Below are 21,883 nucleotides of genomic sequence, written 5' to 3' on the forward strand. Positions count from 1 at the left end.
TAACATTTCTCTATATTTATAATTTTTATTGACTTATTATTTGCTTGGTTTGCAGCTGGCCAGTAGGGGGATCTGAACCCTTGAACTTAAGTGTTACAACATCACACTCTCAACAACTGAGCAAACTGGCTCAGTTTATTTTTAAGTGGAATTATTTCTAGACAAGTTTTTCTATGTCTAAAAACAAAACAAAACTAAATATTATTAATATGAGACTAAGTATGTTCTCTAAACAACTGCCATATTCTTACATGTTTCTCAGGCAACAAACAACCAGTATTGCCACTATGGTGTACTTTCCACATGCAATGTGACAAACTACACTGTCAGCATCACTAACCCGCCCTTCTCAGCGTGGATTCTGTTCCCTAAGCAAGGTTAGGAAAAATACTCACTGTCTTTGTTTTTTAATCTGCAGTCAGTTTTCTTTAAAATAATTACTTTTAACTTGGATGGATCTCCAGGGACTTGTGCCCAGAGGGTGACGTACAGTGTGATTTCATTTATAGGACCGTCTCCAAATAGCAAAATTGTACAAATGGAAGGCAGATTTATGGTTGACAGGGGTTAAGCTGGGGTGGGGCAGAGGGAGGTGGGTGTTTCTGTAAAAGAGAAACAGGGGGATCCTTTTGAGTGTGTCTTTATCGATATCCTGGTTTGACTGTCATTCTGTAGTTTTTCAAGATGTTACCACTGGGAGAAAGTGGGTAAAGGGCACATAGGATCTCTCTATATTATTTCTTACCATTGCATGTTAATCCACAGTGATCTCAAAATAACAAGGTTACTCTCAAAAGTGGTGCATTTTTCTTTTGTCTTCTTTGAAAGCCCAGATGGGAAGCCCGAGGCAGCCGCCCAAAACCTGACCTGTTGGGTTCATGATGTGGACTTCCTGACCTGCAGTTGGGCGGTGGGCAGGGCAGCCCCCAGCGACGTCCAGTACCACCTCTACTTGAAGAATACATCGTAAGTGTGGCCTCAGGCACAGCCTGGCTGTCCTGGGCATGGGGAGTCACTGGCTCATTCTGGAACCTTCTCTACCTGCCACAGGACCCAGAAAGAGCACCCGTGTCCACACTACAAAAAGGATGACCAAGGAACACATATTGGGTGTCATTTTGATGACATCTCTAGAATATCCAAATATCCCCACCAATTCCTAATTCTGGTTAATGGAACCAGCAAAAGCTCCAGCATCCCCTGCATGGACATCTTTGAAGACTTATCATACATTGGTAAGGAAGGACTCAGGACATTTCCTTCACACTCGCACCCTCAGCTTTGGGATGCTGCTTTCTTAGCTCAGGCTGCAGCTTGGGTGGCTTAATGACAGACGTCTATTTTTCATAGTTCTGGAGGCTAGAATTTCAAGATCGAGGCGTGGCAGGTTAGGTCCCTGGGGAGAGCCCACTTCCCATCTTGCAGAGACAGAGACAGACAGAAGCAGCAGCTCCACCGTCTCTTATTATAAGGTCACAAATCCCATCATGGGGGATTCTCCCTCCTGACCTCATCTAAACCTAATTCTCCTCCATAGGCACCACCTCCTATACCATCCCACAGGGGGTATATAACGTATAAATCTGGCAGGAACACCTCATCACCTCCCAAAGTCCCCGCCTCCTAACACCATAGCTTTGGGGATGAGGATTTTAACACATGAATTTTGGGGGATGCAAGCATCTAGGCTATAGCAGCATCCTAGCAAAGCTATTTCAGTATTCTTTCCCTTAAACCAGACTCCCCTCCCCCAAAACATTTCAAGCACCAGAAAACCTGGGCCAGCCGTGGTTGGTCACATGTCATAAGCACAGCACGAGCCACACAGACTGAAAGGCCAGCACAAAAGGGAAACACAGAGCCCCTCGTTCAAAAGGCAGGGAAAAGCCACTCCTTTCTTCTGTGCTCACTCTCTCTCTGTCTCTCTCTGTCTCTCTCTGTCTCTGTCTCTCTCTCTCTGTCTCTGTCCCTCTCCTGTCTCTGTCTCTGTCTCTCTGTCTCTGTCTGTCTCTGTATCTCTGTCTCTGTCTGTCTCTCTCTCTGTCTCTGTGTGTGTTTCTCTATCTCTCTCTCTCTGTCTCTGTATCTCTCTGTCTCTGTCTTTGTCTCTGTGTGTGTTTCTCTCTCTCTCTCTCTCTGTCTCTGTATCTCTCTGTCTCTGTCTGTCTCTCTCTCTGTCTCTGTCTCTGTGTGTGTTTCTCTCTCTCTCTCTCTCTCTCTCTCTCTCTCTGTGTCTGTCTCTCTGTCTCTCTTGCCACCATCATGCTGTTGTTTATTTGCTATTTCATGCCGCACTCACTCGGACAGAGGGGGACCCTCACAGGTGCCTGGGCCCCACATGAGACTCAGTATGTGAGCCCAACTCCAACCCTTCCTTCCCTCCATGCCCCAGATCCCAGCAGGCGTGGGAGGTGACAGTGGTCACTGGGGGGTGGGGACCAAAACGTGGGTATCTGAGAGCCCATCCAGGGAGGTGCAAGATGCCCCACCCCTGAGCTAAGGCTCCAGTCTCTGCCCCGTCTTCACGTGCTTTCTCCTGTTCTGTCTCTTATAAGGACACCTGTCATTGGGTTTAGGGCCACCCTAAATCCAGATGATCTCCTCTCAAGAGAGGTTTAACTTAATTACTTCTGCAAAGACCCTGTCTCCACATAAGGTCCCATTCACAGGTACTGGGGGTTAGGATGTGAACACATCTTTGGGGGCCACTATTCAGTCCACTCCAATTGTATCCAGTTCCTTCTGCAGGCTCCAGGGGAGGATCCTTCCTGCCTCTTCCAGCTCCTGGTGGCTCCAGGCGTCCCTGGGCTTGTGGCTGCATCACTCCAGTCTCTACCTCTGTCTTCATGTGGCTTCTCCTCTGTGTCTGCGTCTCCTCTTCTGTCGTTGGATTTAGGACCCATCCTGATCCAGGGTGGTGTCATCTTGAGATCTTTCACTTCATTACCTCTACAAAGACCTTTTTCCAAATAATTCTGCATACACAGGTCTCTGGTGGGCGTGTGTTCTGGGGTCGCCACCCACCTCCCAGTGCTGCTCTTTAGGAAGGTGCCCCCACTTGTCCTGGCCTTCACCGTTCCCCGTGCACAGGACGCACTCCAGCGCTGGAGGGTGTTGAAGGCGACCGGCGGCAGGCCGGGCCTGTGCGCTCGCTGGAGCCGACCTCCTCTGGCCAGAGCTGGAAGGGGCTGGTGGAGGCGCGGGCTGCCTGGCCCCGGGCTGGGGTCCTCCGGGCCGGCGAGCTCTGTGCTGTCCCCCTCGTCCCCCAGCTGGCCTATGGGCTCCGTGCCTCTCCTTCCCACTTCCCTGCCCCCTGCCGGTGCCTCAGGAAATGTCCCAAACACGGTGCCATGGATGGAAACAACAAGGGGAGAAGGGAGGATGGGGCGGGGGCAGGGAGCACAGGGGAAGGAGGACCGGAGCTGCTGCTCCTGCCGGGCCGGGCCGGGCCCAGGGGACATGCCGAGCGGACAGCTGGAGCCGCGGCCTGGGCTCCCGCACACGGTCAGGCCCGCAAGTGTGGAACTGACGTGCTCGCTGGGGAAGCTGAGGCAGCCTCGGTCCCGGCCGGAGCCAGCCCAGCACGTCCCTGCAGGGAGGTGAGCAGGCAGGGGCCTGGGCTGACAGTCTCCGTGGGGCTGTCCAGGGCCCCACGTCCATCCGGCAGGACAGGCCCCAGGAACTGGCCCTGGGCAGGGCTGGGAAGCGGGCCAAGCCGGGGGCTGCGGCAGGAGAGGAGCTGGGCAGGGAAGGGAGTCTGTGCGCTCCTGAGCCTGAGAAAGGCGGAGTCGCTGCACTGGAATTAGCTGAAGGGGAAAAGAGGGCACGTCCTGCTGGGGCAGGTGCAGGGTGCTGGGAAGGCGCCTGCCAAGGGTCTCTTGGGGCCAGGGCTCGCCCACGGTGCTGACACCTGAAGACCTAGTCCCAAGGCCGCCCACACACCCGTCCACGCGCGTCCGTCCGTCCATCCGGCCGCTCTGCCCGTTCTCCGACCCTCAGGGGCCTCTGTCTCCTCTCTCCCCGCCACCCCGCATCTGTAGGACGCAGATTATGTTTGATAGTATCTTACTTTTACTGTACTTTTTCTTTTTCTCTTTGAAGTTTGTCATTTTATTATTATTTTTTTGTATTTATTTTTTATGTTAGTTTATCAATATACAATGTCGTTGATTTTCGTGTCCCTTGCCCGATTCCTCCTTCCCCCCACCCTCCATCAACATCACGTCTGTTGACTTATCTTGTAGGAGGCAGATTTTAAAGCATCATAAAGGGAAAAGAAGTTTTTGATTAGTTTTACTCATAAAGTGTTTTTCCCCCCCAGAGAGATTAAGTCCACCCAACGTCAGCGCACAGTGTAATAAAACACATTCTGTCATGGAGTGGAAGATGAGAAGCCATTTCAGTCGCAAGTTCCTCTATGAACTTCAAATAGAAAAGGTAAACTGTCGCCCTTGCGGGCATTTCTGTCCTCTGCAAGCTGCACCCCAGGCAGACGGAATAGACAGTGTCCTCAGGACACGAAAACTCTGAACGCTTTTTAACAAGCTCGATCGAGTGGGCTTCAGCAAAACTAAACACGTTGGCTGCTGGACACACACCGTTCAGAAGATGAACAGGTGAGACGCAGAACGGAAGAAAATGCTGAAAACACACATATGTGTCCGAGCACTTGCGCGTAGGATAGGTAAAGAATTCACATAGGTCGATAACGAGACACCAAAAACCCCATTAAAAGTGGGCAGATGGTGTAAACGGACAGTTCCCCAGCGAAGACAGATGAACGGCCAGTACACACGCAAACAGACGCTCAGCATCACTAGTCATCAGAGAATGCAAATTGTGATTATCGTTTTATGCAGGACGTTTGAACATTCCCTTGCACACATTTGCGGGGTGCAGCGTGCTGTTCAGTGCATGCAACTGCGCGATGATGCACCTGCGCTGGACGGCACGGTCTCGTGTCCGTCAGTCCCCTCCTCCCCACCACGGCCTCCCCTCCCAGCCTCTGCTCTCTACTTCTAAGAGAACCACTTTTTGTTTTGTTTTCCGGTTCCACATGTAAGTGAGACCGTGCAGCACGTGTCTTTCTGCGCCTGACTTACTTCACTTAACGTGATGGTCTCCAGTTCCACCCACGTTGCTGCAAACGACAGGATATCATTTTTTACAGTAGCTGAGCAGTATTCCATTGTGCGGATCTATCACGGTGTTTTTCTTATCTATTCACTCACTGACAGGCATTTAGGGTGATTCCATGTCTTGGCTACTGTGAATAGCGCAGGATGTCGTCTCACCCCAGTTAGACTGGCTCCATTATCAACAGGACACAAACTATCAAATGCTGGTGAGGAGCAGAGAAAAGGAACTCTGGCATTGCTGGTGGGAGTGTAATTTGCTACAGCCCCTGTGGAAAACAGGATTGAGGTTCCTCAGAAAACTAAAAATAGATCTACTTATGACCCAGCTATCCCACCACTGGGTATATGCCCAAAGGAAACGAAATCCATACAACGAAAAGGCAGCTGCGCTCCCACGTTCATCGGAGCACCATTCACAGTAGGCGAGAAATGCAAATTAAAAACACAGGATCAGCCAATTCACACTCATGAGGTTGGCTGAAATGAAAAACGCCAGCCAAGTGTCAGCAGGGATGCGAGGGAACTGGAACTCTCCCACGCTGCTGGCGGGAATCGAACACGGGACAATCACTTCGGAGAACTCTGTGGCAGGACCTCACAAAGACAGGGATTTCTTTGCTAAGTATCAACCCAAGAGCAATGAAAACCTAAAGTCACCAAAGATGAGCAGAGCAATGTGTGCGGCAGCTACATTCACGGGAGCCCCAAACCGGAAAAAACCCTCATGTCCCTCCCCAGGCCAAGGGATAAACGGAACGGACCGCACAACGGGATCCCACTCAGTAATGAAAATCAGCCACACACACTCAGTCCACACCGGACGATCCCACCTAAATAAAAGAGGAGAAAATACACACAATCTCGAGTGACAGGGATTAGATTTGTGGTTGCCCGGGGCAGGGGATGGAGGTGCGAAGACCTTGTGGAGGGGCGCAAGGAAACTGTGCGGTGACAGAAACGTTCCTTACCTTGAGTTTTCATGTGTCAAAGCTCCCCAGTCATACACTTCAAGTGTGCAGTCCTCAGTGCAAATTATACCTGAGTAAAGCCCCTGTAAAGGTTAGCAGGTGGGCCGGCCCGTGGCTCGCTGGGTGAGTGTGGTGCTGACAACACCAAGTCAAGGGTTAATATCCCCTTACCAGTCATCTTTAAAAAGGAAAAAAAGAAAAAAAAAATTACCCTGTATTTTTGAGCTAATGGGCATTTTATATTCAATTATTTACTTTTATTCATGTTTCTTTTTAAAATAATTTTTACTAGCTTTGATTTTTATTAACTTAAGCTTATTATTTGCTGCCAGTCTTTTTTATTTATTAATTACACTCAACAACTGATTATTTTAACTTAATTATTTACTCATAACTATTTATTATTCTTATTTATTTATGTGTTATATTAATTTATTATTTTTACTTCAATACTATTTTATACTCAATTTTTCTGTATGCCTAAATCTGCTCTAAAAAATAAGGTCTGTTAATTTCTTTGAAATGATCAAGTATTTTTGAGCTAATCAGTATTTTATACTGGGTTTTGTTTTTGTTTTTGGATGAATACAGCAGAAACTTTTTTTCCCCTTTCACTGACTTGAGGGGCAGGCAGAGCTGCAGGCACAGGTGGAGTCCTAGCCCCGCATCAGGTCTTGTGCAGCACCGTGCAGTCACCCACCCACCCCGTGGGTCCAGCATAAGTTGCCTGTGGCTCGCCACAGCTTTATACAAAGCATCCTGGGAAGACAGAGGGTCTTGTTGGTCAACATGTCCCCACAAAGGCCCCCTGCCATCACCACCATCAGGACCTCACTGCAGGCACCCAAGTGAAGCCATTTCTTGGCACTATTGGTCCCAAAGCTCATGGTTTGGCACGTTACTGCTGCCCACAGTCCCCTAAAGCTCTCATGGTTTCCTGGGCCCCCTGCAGAGAAATTCAGGGAGTTTGTCACTGGGGAGAGGGGAGCAGGCTTTCTCAGGGGAGGGTCCAGGCACTCACAAACTTGTTTGCTTTTGCTTTGCAGAGCACCAGGCACGTCTTCACTGAACAGGTGAGTCTTCCCTATCTGACCCCCAAACTTGGCATTGCAAATGGTGAGTTCATTGTTATTAAGTCCTGTTTGACAGACTCCACATGTAGGCCTCACTCACCCTCCCCACGATCTTGCAACATCAGGGTTTTCATTCCACACTGAGGGACGAGGAAATGGAGACTCAGAGATGATGCCCCCAAGGAAACAGCACCAGACACCAGGGCTTGCCTGGCACTGCCTGAACAAGGGCGACCCACATGCCTCCAAACTCCCTAGCCTGTGCCAGGCTCCTGGAATTTGGAGGGAGCAAGTCGCCAAGCCGTGACTCTACCCAGCAGAGGCAGAAGTTCACATGTAGGTGACCCAGGTGTTAGATGAGCACCCCCCACCTGCCACCAGTGAATCACCCACCAGTCCCTGCTGAGGCATCAGGAGGAATAAAAGATAGACTAAGGCACGCCCGTTCTGTCTCTCTCTCCCTCTTTCTGTTTGTCACTTTTTCTGTCTGTCTCTCCTGTCTGTCTCCATTTCTCCCTGTCTCTCCCTCTGTCTCTGTCTCTCCAACTCTCTGTCTCCGTCTCTTCCCCCATCTCCTAAATCTGTTAGTGGCAGCAGCACAGAGAGGAGCGGACAGCTCGGGAGGGAGCCACTCAGTGACCCTTCTCCTGTTACCTTTGGAATCTGCAGGTCCCTACCAAAGCTGCACCCCTAGAGCTCAATTCATTGCAGACCATGATAGGGTCAACAGCATCCCAGCTGTACCCACCAAAGGGACTTAGAGCTCTAAGTGCCCTGTGGGCCACCCTCCATGCAGGACATTCTGCCACACAGACATTGAGTCACACAGAGGATGTAGAAATGGGCATGTATCCATGCTTGGGCCCAGGAGCTGGTCACATAGGCCTGGTCCTGTTTCCAAATAAGGTCCCATTCTCAGGTTCTGGACATCGGGATGTGGACTTATCTTTTCTGGGGCAATCGTTCAATCACACATTTGTGTCTAGCTCCCTGTAGAGGATCCAGGGGAGAATCCTTCCTGCCTCTTCCAGCTCCTGGTGGCTCCAGGTGTCCCTGGGCTTGTGACCACATCACTCCAGTCTCTGCCTCTGTCTTCACGTGGCTTCTCCTCTGTGTCTGTGTCTGCTCTTCTGTCTCTAATAAGGACGCTTGTTATTGGATTTAGGGCCACCCTAATCCAGGATGGTTCCATCTCAAGGTCCTTCACTAATTACATATGCAAATACCCTATTTCCAAATAAGGACCGATTTGCAGGTTTGGGGACGTATCTTTTGTGGGAGACCCTATCCAACTCTTTGTAGGGCTTCTTCACCGCATGACACCCCCAGATGGCACCACACTGGAGCTGGCCATGGAGTCTTCACCTTCTGCTTGTTCTAAGGCAAGCATTTATTGCTTGGCCACCGAGCGCATGCGCTGAGGCAGGAAAGGGGCCCTGGGGACATGCTCTGCCGAGCACATGTGCTCTCCCTCTGGGGTCTGGCTTGGGCTCTCTCTGGAGGTACCAATCAGTGTCCTGGGGCTGCCACACCAAGTACAATAAACCATGTAGTTTAAATACCAGAAATTCATTGTCCCCTGGCTCTGCAGGCTGGAAGTCCCAGATCATGGTGTGGTGGGGCCACACTCCCGCCCCAGGCTGGAGGGGAGGATCAGTCTCAGGCCCTCTGCAGCTCCTTGTGGGTCCCTGGCTGTGGTAGCTTCCCTCCGATCTCTGCGCAGTGTCTCTGTGTGCACATCTGTGTCCAATTTCCCCTCTTAATGAGGACACCAGGCATATTGGATTAAGAGCCACCCTACTCCAGCACGACCTCATCATAGCTTAACTGATTACACCTGCAACCGTCCTAGTTCCAATTAAGACCCCATTCTGAGGTCCTGGGGGCTAGGACTCCAACATATACATGGGGGGGACACAATTTAGGACATCACAGGGCCGCATTCTCCTTTTCCCACCAATAGGGAATGACCTTTTTTTCACTGCTTTCTCTTAAACTACAGATCCAAGACAAAAATTCCTTTGAGCTACACAATCCTGGAACCTACACAGTGAAAATAAGAGTCCAGGAATACTTTATCAGGCTCCCGAGCAAATGGAGCGCTCCCCAACGCTTTGGTGAGTGCGGCCCTTTCCGGCTCCCTCACGCATGTGTGGAATCCAGGGGCAGCGCCCCCATCCCCAAAACACAAACCCTCTAGTGCAGCCTGGGGTCATCAGCTTTTCCCTGCTCCCTGCTGTTCCACTGCCAAAGGCGGCAGGGGGGAGGGGGACGTCACTCTGCCTGTTTCTGCATCCCCGTATTAGTCCGTTTCTGTTGCTCATAACAGAACACCTGAAGCTGGGTAATTTATAAAGGAATGACATTTATTTCTTACAGTTTTGGGGACTGGGAAGTCCACAGTCCAGAGAACACATCTGGTGAGGGCCTTCTTTGGTGGTGACTCTGCAGTGATGCAGGGTGTCACATGGTGAGAGTGGGCTGAGCAGGAGAGAGCTGACCTGCTCATGTGCCCTTCTAGTAAAGCCGTCACAATCATGCCCATGACTCCATGCGTGCATCAGTCCACTCACAAGGGCACAGTCCTCACAATCCAATCACCTCTCAGAGGCCCACCTTTGAGTACCGTACTTGGATTTCCCATCCTCTTAACACTGTTATGATGGGAATCACGTTCCAACGCATGAACTTTGGGGACACACTTGACCCACAGCAGTCCCCCAAAAAGACTGTGAGCCCAACAGTGACCCCGCACCCTGCTCTCAGCTGGTGAGAGGGTGGGGGGAACAAGACTGTCCCACTAAGAGTCCCCTGGGCCTCGTAAGAACAAAACTCTTGGCAGACAATGGGTCATTCTCTTCTATGCAAAATGGCCCCAGTGATGGGCTCTCCAGCCTGATGAAGGCAAGGATCCTCCAGAATAAGAGCTGCCATGTCTCTGAGCTGCTCTAAAGCCAGGTCACCGAGTCTCTCCTCTCAGGATCCAAAGAAGGTACCTGGTCGGGAGGCGGTACAGGAGGAGACCTCAGTGGTCCAGGCCCTGGCTCTCTGGTGAGGGTATGTGAATGACTGTCCTGGGGCTGCTGTGTGACAAATGACCACATTTATCTCTAACAGGCCTGGAGGCTGGAAGTCTTAAGATCAAGGTGTGTCAGGGCTGGTTCTTCCTGAGCCCTCTCTCCTTGGCTTGCAGACGTCATCTTCTCTCTGTGTCCTTACGTGGTTGTCCCTCTGTGTATGTCTGTATCCTAATCTCTTCTTATAAGGACACCAGTCCTATTGGATCAGGGCCCACCGTAGTGACCTCATTTTACCTTAATCACCTCTTGAAAGACCCAATCTCCACATATAGTCACATTTTGAGGGACTAGGGCTTAGGCTTTCAACCTATGAACTTGGAGGACATAATTCAGCCCATGATAACCCCCCAAAGTAACCCTGGGATGTGACAAATGAAGACTAGCTAACATACTCAGAAAAAATTCCAACGAAAGTACTCAGAGCATCAGACGTCAGGAGCTGGGCTCAGGTGAGGGGACCCTGGGCAGGATGCTGTACACGTCTGACCCTGAGCTTACAGCTATGGAGGGGACAGTGTTACTACCTACCCCAAGGGTCTCAGGTGAGATGACCTGCAAAATGCTAGGCTGGCTCAGTGCTATTCTAGCATTTCCATCCCATTCTCCAGAACCAGCTGCAGAGATACAGCCCCCTGCCCCCAATTCTCACCTAACAGTGCTCAGGTACGCCTTGTCCTGACCCTGGCCCTGCGGTCATCTTAGAGTGTGACCCTCAGGTCCCCTTTTGTCTGTGAGGGCGTGAGCGCGTCTGCAAACACAGAGTTCTGTACACGGGGACGGCCGATGGCCGATAGGACATGAAAGGAAGAGCCCAGGGCAGAAGTCAGCTGGGTAGGAGAAATTGAGGTGGCTTTTGATGGCAGGTGCATGCAGCAGTTCACACCCAGGGTAGCTCACCCCTACTTCCATGGGAGCCCCAGGGCAGCCAGAATGTGCGGTCACCAGGAACGTAGACTAGGACGCTGAAATTTGCAGGAGGCCAGCTGGGGCTATTCCCAGGCCTCTGAGGCTTCCAGTCTCAGCGGCTCCCTGCGCAGGCAGGTGTCCCCTGAGCCACGCGTGGGTCACCTGCCAGGTGCATGACCCATGGTCATAGTGGTATCCTAGAAGTCAGTCGGGCTCATGATTTCCTCAGGACTGGTTGCAGCGCCGGAAACCCAAATCCATTACCTGCAAACCCTAGAGAGAGAAATTGCTGAGAAAGGTCCCCAGGTGCAGGTAGGAGAACGTTGTCCAGGTAGACTCAGTCCACAGCAAAGTCCTTGCAATGTACTTTTTGGGTTTCCCCTTGAAGTCTGGTGGGCCTGGGGCGTTCTGGGCTAGGGGTGGGTGGTGATGCGAGGCTGTGGCTGAAACCCCCTCGCCCCACCTCCGCTATCTGTCCGGACCATCTCCCAGGCTTCCTGGCCACAGGGCTGGTCTCACCGGGGGGCTGCAGACACCTTCCGATGCCCTGTGCGTTTTCTGTGTCCAGCGACCCGAGTTGAGGTCCCTTCTGCTGCCGGTGCCCTCGCTCTGGCCTCTGCTCCTTCTGAGCTGCGTTCCCCCTGCTGGACTCATTCTGTCCCCAGTTCTCCTCTCTGGGCGGCTCAGCTCTGCGTCCTCTGCCCACGCCATCCCGTGGGGCTAACACCAAAAATCTCAGTCATCAAGATAAATCTTTTAATGCAGTTCTTAAAAATCAAAATTAATGCAAAATATTCGTGATGAACACAATGCGCAGCCCAAGGCCTTGGCCGCTGAGCACAGGGCTGCTGCGCAGAGGGGGAGGCCGGCCCGAGGTCGTGGTCCTGGTCTGGTTCTTTCCAAGGCCTGCCGCTGGCCTCACCCACAAGTGCATGCCAAGTTGCTGAGCACTTTCCAAGCCCTAGGCTTCCGGGTGGCCCCGCAGCCCTGGGTGGCTGGAGCTACCGTCACTCCTCCCCTGCCACACGTGCCCTTCAGTTGTGCGGTGGTGAGAGGGGGCCTCAGACTTCAGGCGCTCGCCTACGAGGAACATCCCGCTCGGTCACGGCACGCAGGTGGCCGCTGTCCCCGTGCAGGTGGTGTTCCTGGGGTGTCCCACCGTGACGGCCCCTGTCCCTCTCCCCTCAGTGTGTGATCACGAAGAGGACACGCACACGCGAGGCTGGCGGACGTCTCTGCTCACCGCGCTGGGAACGCTGCTGGCTCTGCTCTGCGCCGCTTTCCTCTGCAAACGGTGAGTGCCGCGCCGGCATGTTCGGGTGGCTGTCCCTGCAGTGCCCCGTGCGGTCCTGAGAACGCACAGCCCACGCCCGCCGGCCGCAGCACCCCACGCTGCCGGCCGCTTGTCCCCCTCTGCCCCGATGCGTGGCCATGTCTTTGCAGCCAGGTGGCGCAGCTGACGGTGTTTCTCAAACATGACCCCGATTAGGGCAATCTGGTCCCTGGAGGCCGGGTCATCCACGCAGCGTCCAAGATCCATCGAGCCCTAGGACCCTCCTCCCTGGATGCCCAGCTTGGGCCATGCTAGCCTGCTTGATCCCGCATATCCCTGCTGGTTGCTCCCAGTCTCTTCGCCAGTTTCTTCTTCCTCACCACCTCAAAACTGTCCCAGCGCTTTGGGTTTTTCAAGATGTGACTCTGGGACCCCTCCTTGCACTGGACGGTGGACAGTGCCATCACCATGTCCCCACTGGATCCACAACTCCCTCCGCCCACTGCATGGCCCCGTCCAAACCTCTCAGGGCTCAGCCTCTGGCGGGCAAGGCTGACGCAGGCCAGGTCTTGGGGTCTCTCTCTTGGCACTCCCCCTCTCCCCAGACCTGGGCTCTGGTTCCACCCGTCATCTCTCTCCTAGCTTCACCCCCATCCCCTCCAAGCGCCTTCAGGCTGAGCTGCCCGGATGCACCACGTGCCCGAGGTAGAGGACAACCTGCTCCACGGGGAAGCTTGGAGACGGGCCCATGGGGGCTGCCTGGCTCCTTAGAAGGGGCCCTGGCCCAGGTCAGGGTGTCGGGGTGGGGCACAGACGACCGGAGAGCTGCTTGGCACTCTGCCCTGGGCTGCAGGATGGGACAGGCACAGACACAGGGTTCTGACCTCTAATCCCAGGGGATCCATGCCTGAGCCACCCTTGCAGCACCAGAAGCTAAGAGCTGTGAACGGGGGGCACGGGTGTACTGCTGGACAGGGTGGAAGGGGTGGCTGTCAGGACCCTCCATGGAGGTGCAGCTGCCTCTGGGTGTGCCCAGGGAGAGGAGACAGGGGACCACCCTCCTCCCTGACCCCCAGCAGGCCCGAGACAGTCAGGGGTGGAGGGCCGTGATCTCTTGTTGGGAGGAAGCGAGGGGACCCAAGTTAGAGCCCAGATGGACCAAACTCGGGTTGTTAAACACACACGTATGTATACGAATGCAGATTCTACATGCAGGAGGCACAGGGTAGCTCCTGTCTTCCGGGGCACCTGCCCTCTGGGTGCCAGTGTTCTGCTCCTTAGATGTCAGTACCCCACTCCTGCTAAGACTCCCAAGATGGCTTGATTACTCAGTCAGGGTGTGCCTGGGCCTTAGGGCCAGGGCAACAGAAGAGGCCCTGGAGAAGGAGGTTTGAGTCTTCCCCTCCATCTTGGTGTTGCTGTGGCCCTTTCGTGGACATTCTGCATCTGACCATAAGCTGCTTGGTGCTGGACTCAGAACATCTGGATTTTTCTTTCCTCCCAGGTATTCCGTGATGCAGAAAATCTTCCCTCCCATCCCTCGGTTGAAAGACCCCATCAGTGACAACTTTCAGAATGACAAGCTGGTACGTTGTGTTTTCTGCCATCGATGCTTCTGGGGACACAGGGTGGCCACAGCCTGACCCAGAGTGTCTGCAGGTGCTGGCAGTGGCCGGGGAAGGCTGTGGGAGAAGGGCATCGGAGGAGCGAGGGTCCCAGCCTGTGACTTCAGGGGGTCACCTGTGCCCTGCTCCCCCAGCAGGTGGGCCAGGAGCCCCAGGTCCAACCTGATTCTGGACTGGACAGGTCCCTGAGGCTTTAGAGAACATAGGGGCTCTCTCATCCCTCACCAACACCCTGACTCCCCTACCCCCACAGATGGTCTGGGTGGCTGGCAGAGCGGACCGAGAGGACTGTCCAGTGGCTGAGGTGCTGGTTGTGGAGGAAACGTGAAGCCCAAGCTCAGGGCTGCTCGCGCTGCCTGGTCCTCCGGGACCTCTTGGCCGGGCACCTGCATGCCCTAGTTGCTGCTGACCAATGTTTATAAAGCGAGATGGGGGTGGGAGACCCCAGTGCAGCTGAACCAGGAGCTGCCCCTAAGAAAGAAAAAAGCCTCTGTGCTGTGTTCATTTCTTTAGTAAAGTGCTTTATCACCCACTCACTGGGCCCCAGTGGGATCCAGTCCTGTCACTCCAAGGCCTCTGGGACCGGGTTTCCAGCCTCCTAAATTTGGCTCTGCCCAAAGACTTCCTGCTAACATCAACTGGATTTGCCCCTTCCTGGTTCCATTAAACGGCCCTGCCTGGTGTTTCTTTCTTGCTCCCCGGACTGCACGTATGTTTGCATGATCATATGACTGCTCTTGGCTGCACTGCCCCCCACCCCTCCCTTTGCAAGCCACCCTAATCGTGCACATAGCCAGAAGGGTCTAATGTCCCCACACAAGCTGTGCAAGTGCAGGTGTGCCCCCACCCACAAAGACATGTTGCAGGTGGGAGGGGCTGTCTGTGCCTGGCGGGATCTCCTGGCTCTGCCTCCTCAGGTTGTCCCGTCCTCACTCAGCTCTGCTCCCACCTGGCCTCGCCTCTGCCTCTCCATGGTCCCCGATAAATGATGATGAATGATACCGCTTTCCACCCCCACCCCAGAGCTGGGTGACTTGTGACCCTCCTCCCCAAGGTCTCTCGTCCCTGTAGGGGTCTTCCCTCACACTTCCTCTTGCTCCCTCCCCTCCGGGTCTCTGCTGGGTGTGTGCATCTGAGCATCAGGAAAAGGGTGTGCAGATGTTGCATATGGGGGGTAGGGTGGGAAGCTGTTGCAGGCCGGGACGTGGCTTGTCCTCAAGCAGGAGGTGAAAGCAGAGGGAGCAGAGGCCAGGCGGTGACAGCGACAGGAGAGCCCATCGGCCCAGCTGTCTGCAGCCCCTGGGTGGAGGATGTGGGCTTTACTGCCATTGGCTTTAATTCCTAACACACTGAGCCCTTCCTGGGAGCCAAAGACAAACCACTGTAAACCCACATAGGACACGGTGATTTTGGAATGTTCAGTTTCCTCAAAACACTGCTCCCAGCCCTACGCATCCCATATCCTCGTGAAGTTCCCCCCAATTTTTTAGCTTGCTCACATTTACTTATTTGTTTGGCAGCTGGCTGGTACAGGGATTGAGCCCTGAACCTTGGTGTTATCAGCACCACGTTCTAACTGAGCTAACCGGCCAGCCCTTGCTTGCTTACATTAACATGTGAAGATCTCACAGGTCAGTCACCCTGAACTGCAGCTGCTCAGTCTCATAAAGACTACGATTCGCAGAATGCCCTGAGGCCAACAGGACCGAGTAGGTAAGGTTTAATTTAGTGAACTGCCAATTAAACAAGGTCCTAATTACCAGGTGAAAATATGTCCCCAAGACTGAATCGAGCAGTAACCACAGCTCTGGGTAGGAGAAAATCTAAATTCAAACCCCAGGGCCCGAGTGGGTCAGAGCCAGGGCGTGTGGTGAGCAGTGGCTGGGCAGGAGCCACACAATCAAGATAGGACTCACTTAATCTCCCAATCTTTAATCACTGCGGCAGAAAGGTAAGATCCTGCCTTCTGCAGCCAGGATTTCTGGGAAGCCCAGGACATCAGGGTCCCAGGTGCCCAGGGCTGCACTCTGCGTCATGGACAGCACCAAGATGGAACGCTCAGCCTGGGGAGACTCCCCATTTTATTTTCTTGCTACAACCACGGAGTCCATGGCAAAGGAAGGCCAGGGCAGGTGGCTGCTCCCTGTCACTGCCGGGGCTCCTGGGGAGAGACCTCCACTGCACTATTCATGCTGGAATGGATGGGGAGCGGCCCCAAGGAGCCAGCAGCAGATGGAGAACTTCAGGGCTGGCCCTCCCACACCCCTCCCTTCCTGTGTCGGCAGCCAACATTACACTACTGATAGACTGTGTCCCCAAGACTCCTGATGAAACCCTGCACCCCAAGGTGATGGTGTTAGGAGGTGGGGCCCCTGGGAGGTGATGAGGTCATGAGGGTGTAGCCTCATGAACAGGATTAGTATCCTTATAAAAGAGGCCCCAGATACCCCCTTGCCCCTTCCACTATGTGAGGACACAGAGAGAAGCTGCCCTCTGCCAACCAGAAAGTAGTTCCTGGCCACACCTAACCTTACAGACACCCTTATCTCATTCTTCTAGCCTCCAGAGCTGTAAGATGTACAATTCCTATTATGTATAAGCCACCTGGTCTATGGCATTGTTTTAGCTGTATGGTCTAAGAAAGAAAGAGCCAGCCAATTTCCTGGAATGAACACTTTCCTAAGCAGGGAACTCAGATGCCCTCCGGGCCTCCAGCACTTATTGGGCTAATCCTCACCATCCAAGCGCGGCTTCTCAGAGTGAGCTACACATGCTCCGGCCTTTGCCAGCCTTGGTTTCAATCCTACCTCTTCCTAGCCAGTGACCACATTGCCGTCTGTACCCTCCAGGGTGTTAGGCAGAGGTGGTACTGCAAGTCCACAAAGTGGGGGGGCCTGCCACAGGGACAGGACATGGTCTCTTATGGACCCCTTCTGCCTCGCACCCACCCTGTCTTTGCAACACTCCAGACCCCCCACGGGCCGCTCTGTTCAAACACTCATGGCCACACAAGCAGGGCTCTATGTCCTGTTTTTATTGTTTTGCAGCAGAATGCCCAACTGAGAACATAACTGCAAACATTCGGCTGTGCAAAAGAGGAGCAAGTGCTTACGTACAAATGGGAGACGCAACTCTTGTTTTAAATAAACACTTAAACACAACCCGGGTCCTACAAGCATCTGCACTCTAGGCCTGAGTGGCAGAGATGCCTCACCACGGACCCACGATGACGTCATGATTTCCCACCCCCAGTCATCAACACATGGACTTGAAGCACCAATTGGCGAACGTGATCACAATGAGCCCCTTTCCTAGAGCAGTCCACAGCCCTCTACCGACATGATCTGCCCAGGACAGAGACGACTGGAATTTTTTGAAGATCAATGGTCTGTAACAGTAAAGTAGAGTATCCTACGTGATCCTCTTGGTCCCCGTTTCTGTTGGAGGCGGATGTGCCTAGATGACCTTCTTCAGCTCGTCGTACAGGACCAGCACAAAAGCTCCCCCCATGCCTCTGAGGACGTTGGACCAGGCGCCCTTGAAAAAGGCTTTGCCGCCTTCGTCTTTGAAAATCTTTCTCCAACAATCGAGGGTCCCCGTGTACATGATGTCAGCTGCAATGAGGGAGAGAGTTAAGGCCTCGCTGGGGAGCTCCTCAGGACAGGAGTCACCAAACTCCAAACGTTTAACAGAAACTGGACCCCAAATACCTCCACCCAAGTAACTATAAGAGTTCTGTTACAGGCGCAAATGAAATAAGGTTCTGGTGACCACATGCCCAGGCTCAGGGCCTCCGACTAAGCTACGACGGAAGGAGAGACGGTCAACAAGCAGGACATCAAACTCCAGTCTGGGCAGTACCTGACTCCACCCTGGGTCCACGCAGGGAGGGCAGGACTGAGGACATAGTCAAGTGGCCAATGAGGCCAGATGCTCAGGAAAGTAGGAATTTGGAAATCAGGAAAAGAACAGAAGCCCATGATTAAGGACTATTCCTCCACATAGCCAAGTTACTCTGACAATACACTGCCTGAAACCCTTTGGGAAGGGCCTTAATTCGACTGCGCCACATCTAAAGACTGAGGCCGCTCAGGGAGTCCTGCGTCTCCCCCCACTAGCATGAGAAACACCGCGCACAGAGCTCAGAGATGGGATACCTCCTTTGCGCCCAGACTGCATCATCATCCGTCGCCGCACGGTGTCGAAGGGGTAGGAGACCACACCAGCCACGGCCGTCACAGTCTGGGCAATCATCCAGCTCACCACGATGTGGGTGTTCTTGGGGTCGGGGAGCATACCTGCGGAGTTACCAGCCAGCATTAGCGCCCAGTACACACAGAGCCGTCAGGTGGTGAGGGCTGCCCCCCTACACGGCTGCCCTTGCAAACACCAGCACCAGGAATCTCCACAGTGCTGAAGGCCAGCACAGGGGAAAGCCGCCTGCAATCTACTGGACTGTGGAGGACAGTCCCAGAGACTGGGGCTTAGGACCTGGGAGTGGCCTCTCCAGAGTAGGAGAGTGTAAGGTGCCACCTGAAGTGATTCTGTTGCAGAATGGCAGCCCTTTATGCTAGAAGGCCTGGGCCCTGACCTCGCAAAGGCTTACATTATAGGCTGGATTGTATTCCCTCCATCCCATTCATGGTTTGAAAATTAACCCCCAGGATCTCAGAATGTGACTACACTTGGAGACACAGTCTTTAAAAATGTAACTATGCTTGGGCCGGCCCTGTGGCTCACTCCGGAGAGTGTGGTGCTGGTAGCGCCGAGGCTGCGGGTTTGGATCCCATATAAGGATGGCCAGTGCGTTCACTGAGCGTGGTGCGGACCACACCATGCCGAGGGTTGCGATCCCCTTACCGGTAAAAAAAAGGTAACTACGCTAAAATGATGTCAGTAGGGTGGGCCCTAATCCAGCAAGACCGCTGTCCTTATGAGAAGAGAAGATTAGGACAGACACACACACACAGTGATGACCACAAGAGAACTCAAGGAAAAGATGGTGTCCAAAAAAAAAAAAGATGGTGTCTACAAGGCAAGGACAGAGGCCTTAAGAGAAACCAGCCCTGCCACACCTCGATCTCAGACTTCTGGCTTCCAGGACTGAGAGAGAATACGTTTCTGTTGTTCCAGCCCTCCCACCCCCCCATTTGTTATGGCAGCCTCAGCAGACTGCACTTACCCTTGGCTGTGTCGTACATGCCAAAGTAGGCTGCCCGGTAGATGATGATGCCCTGCACAGAGACATTGAAGCCCTGGTACAGGCCCCGGATCCCGTCAGACTTGGTGATCTTCACCAGACAGTCTCCCAGGCCTTTGAACTCCCGCTCTGTGCCCGATTTCCCAACATCGGCTGCCAGACGGGTTCTGGCGAAATCCAGGGGGTAGACGAAGCAGAGCGAGGTGGCTCCGGCCGCGCCCCCGGAGGCCAGGTTGCCAGCAAAATACCTCCAGAACTGCGTGTGCTTGTCGACGCCCCCCAGAAAGATCTGCTTGTACTTATCCTTGAAGGCGAAGTTGAGGGCTTGCGTGGGGAAGTAGCGGATGACGTTGGCCAGGTTGCCCCTCCAGAAGGACAGCACACCCTGCTCCTTGGGGATGCGGATGATGCAGTCCATAATGCCTTTGTACTGCTTGTCGGCCGTGATCTGCTTGCTGGCATGTTGCACCTGGGAGGACAGGACAGGGCTTCAGACAGGGCCTAATTCTACCTACCCAGAGACAGGCCAATGAGTGTGCACGCTCAGAAAACCACCACATGGGCATTACTGGTGATAGGTAAAAATTATAGGAAGACAGTGTTTTTGTCCAAGTTCCTGCATAAGCCCCAAAAGACCAGACTAAAAACCAAACTGGAGTCCCTCTTGCTGAAGTCACCAAACCTAAACTAACTTGTGGTCTAACCTTCTGAGAAACCAGGAGACAGGTAACGGCCAATTTCCCAAACAGGCCAGTTTAAATCTCCAATAGGCAAAACAGTGAAGCTCCCTCTGCTTTCATCTCCACACAACCAGGGCAGCCTAAAGTAACCTGACATTAAACAATCACTTATTCCTCCTCCCTGGTTCTGCCTCCCAGTCCCCACCTTACAAAGATATTCATGGAAATGACCAATCCCAAACACTAGGTCTATTTTATGGAGCAACTTGCTGCCTGATTCTAGAATCGCACTAAAGCCACCTGAGATCTTGAAATATGCTGTATTTCATCTTTGAACACTGATGCGCTGCCCTAATGGCCTTTACCTTGGCAAACTAATTCTTTTAAGTCAAAACTGCGTAGTACAGTAACCAAGCGGCTTCTACAACCATTAACACTGTTGCCAGTTAACATGCTACTCCGGGTAACACTCTCGCAGAGGATAAGACAGACCTATTATGGGTCATGACAGATGACAGATGCACCGGGAGGGCCCACGACAGCTGGACACCTGCGGGGAGGGGTCGCTGGACCACGTGCACTACAGGCGGCCCTTCGCGGGACCGCCGAGACTGACAGGGTGTTCACAGACCTTGGAGTCTGACCGACCCGCTCAAGGTCACGGCCGGCTCGCCGCGGGGTCCGTCCACGCGCCCGGCCCCGCACGCACGCGCTTTCCGCCAGGCGAAGCGGTTCTTCGACGCGCGGGCTACAGCGCGCACGCGCAGACGTCCCCGCTTCGGCGTAGAGAGCGCGGGGCGGGGAGCGCGCACACAACAGCCCCCACGTGACGCGGCACACGGAAGTCGGCGGCGCGCGGACAATGCGGCCGCGGCCTCCCACTTCCGGCGCCCGCTCGCTGGCCCTGGTACACGCGGCTGGCCCGGCCCAGCCCCCCCTGGCCCGTCCTCCGTTCCCCGAGGCCGCGGCCGCGCCCTCACCTGCAGCAGCAGCTTGACCCTCTCAATGGGGGCTACGGCCGTCTTGGAGATGGCGGCGGCGATGCCTCCAGCCAGGAAGTCCTTGACGAAGGAAATGGCCTGCTCCGTCATGGCGGCGGAGCACGCGAACAGCGGAGAGCGGGCACGGAGAACGCGAAAGAGGCGTTGCTGGTCAGCCCTGCCGCCGCCGGGGCCGAAAGGATGGAGCGGCCAGCGCGCAGCCGCTAAAGCGACGGCGCCCCGCCCACTCCTCCGCGCGACGCGCCCATTGGCCGCGCCACCCGGCGACGTCCTGCCCCTGCCACGCCCATTCGTCGCGCCGCTCGATGACGTCCGACCCGCGCCCGTGAGTCGCGTCCATTGGCCGCGCCGTCTGACCACGTCCCGCCCCCGCCCTCAAGGCATGCCGGGATGCGGGCCCCGCCCATGCGCCGTAAGGGCTGTGGGGGCTTCACGGGCACCCTGACCTTGTCAAGGTTACGGCGCGGGCAGAGTCGATGGGCCGAGGGCTGCAGGGCTCAAGCCCGCCCCCGGGACCCCTGCCGAACCGAGACGACCATCTCGTTTCTCCCGGCGAGCGCGCCGAACCCTCCCACGTGCGCGACACGTGATGCCCCGACCCTTGACCCCCGAACTCCCTCTGCGGCCGGCTTGTGAGAGCTGCAGCCCCTCCCCGTGTGCACCTGTTGACCGGCAGGGTCTCCGACTCTCCCGACCCCTCTCCCCGAGGACCCTCGCCGCGTGGGCTCGGAGCAGCCTGGGTCGCCCCCGCCCCAACCATGGGTCCCCCAGGGCCCAGGCGGTCGCGGCCTAGTTTCCTCTGGAAGACCGGGCCCTGAGATGGGCATTCGGGGGACGGGGGGTCGGAGGCTGCCCATTCACACACGCAGGGGCTCCCGTGTGCTTTCGCGTGCATATACACACGGGCACACAGGAGCGTGAGCACACACAAGAGCATGC

General features: G+C 54.4%; 2 protein-coding genes across 2 annotated transcripts in view; one reads left to right on the forward strand and one right to left on the reverse strand.

The window, feature by feature from the left end:
• The window catches only part of IL3RA (interleukin 3 receptor subunit alpha), a 32,326-nt gene extending 17,618 nt beyond the window's left edge, over positions 1-14,708 (forward strand). The window contains exons 4-12 of the mRNA XM_063084107.1: positions 263-377; positions 834-966; positions 1,051-1,235; positions 4,322-4,437; positions 7,153-7,179; positions 9,182-9,296; positions 12,354-12,459; positions 13,943-14,024; positions 14,317-14,708. Of these exons, the coding sequence (XP_062940177.1) occupies positions 263-377; positions 834-966; positions 1,051-1,235; positions 4,322-4,437; positions 7,153-7,179; positions 9,182-9,296; positions 12,354-12,459; positions 13,943-14,024; positions 14,317-14,391 (954 nt within the window). The 3' untranslated portion in view covers positions 14,392-14,708. The remainder of the gene's footprint in view (positions 1-262; positions 378-833; positions 967-1,050; positions 1,236-4,321; positions 4,438-7,152; positions 7,180-9,181; positions 9,297-12,353; positions 12,460-13,942; positions 14,025-14,316) is intronic.
• Positions 14,709-17,082: 2,374 nt separating this feature from the next.
• On the reverse strand, positions 17,083-21,130 carry SLC25A6 (solute carrier family 25 member 6). The gene is made up of 4 exons (XM_063083525.1): positions 20,924-21,130; positions 19,246-19,732; positions 18,221-18,361; positions 17,083-17,677 (listed from the first exon to the last, which is right to left on the reverse strand). Exons 1-4 carry the CDS (start codon positions 21,032-21,034, stop codon positions 17,520-17,522), a joined length of 897 nt encoding a protein of 298 aa, XP_062939595.1. The 5' UTR covers positions 21,035-21,130; the 3' UTR covers positions 17,083-17,519.
• Positions 21,131-21,883: the final 753 nt, after the last annotated feature.

This window comes from Cynocephalus volans, chromosome X (genome assembly GCF_027409185.1).
Source record: "Cynocephalus volans isolate mCynVol1 chromosome X, mCynVol1.pri, whole genome shotgun sequence".
NCBI classification, from domain to species: domain Eukaryota; kingdom Metazoa; phylum Chordata; class Mammalia; order Dermoptera; family Cynocephalidae; genus Cynocephalus; species Cynocephalus volans.

Excerpts from the sequence above, each read along its gene's own strand:
- SLC25A6 (XM_063083525.1), bottom strand. The coding sequence starts at position 21,034 with ATGACGGAGCAGGCCATTTCCTTCGTCAAGGACTTCCTGGCTGGAGGC. Across the intron at positions 19,733-20,923 it reads GGGTCAAGCTGCTGCTGCAG|GTGCAACATGCCAGCAAGCA; the intron begins GTGAGGGCGCGG and ends CTGTCCTCCCAG. Across the intron at positions 17,678-18,220 it reads GCAGTCTGGGCGCAAAGGAG|CTGACATCATGTACACGGGG; the intron begins GTATCCCATCTC and ends CCCTCATTGCAG.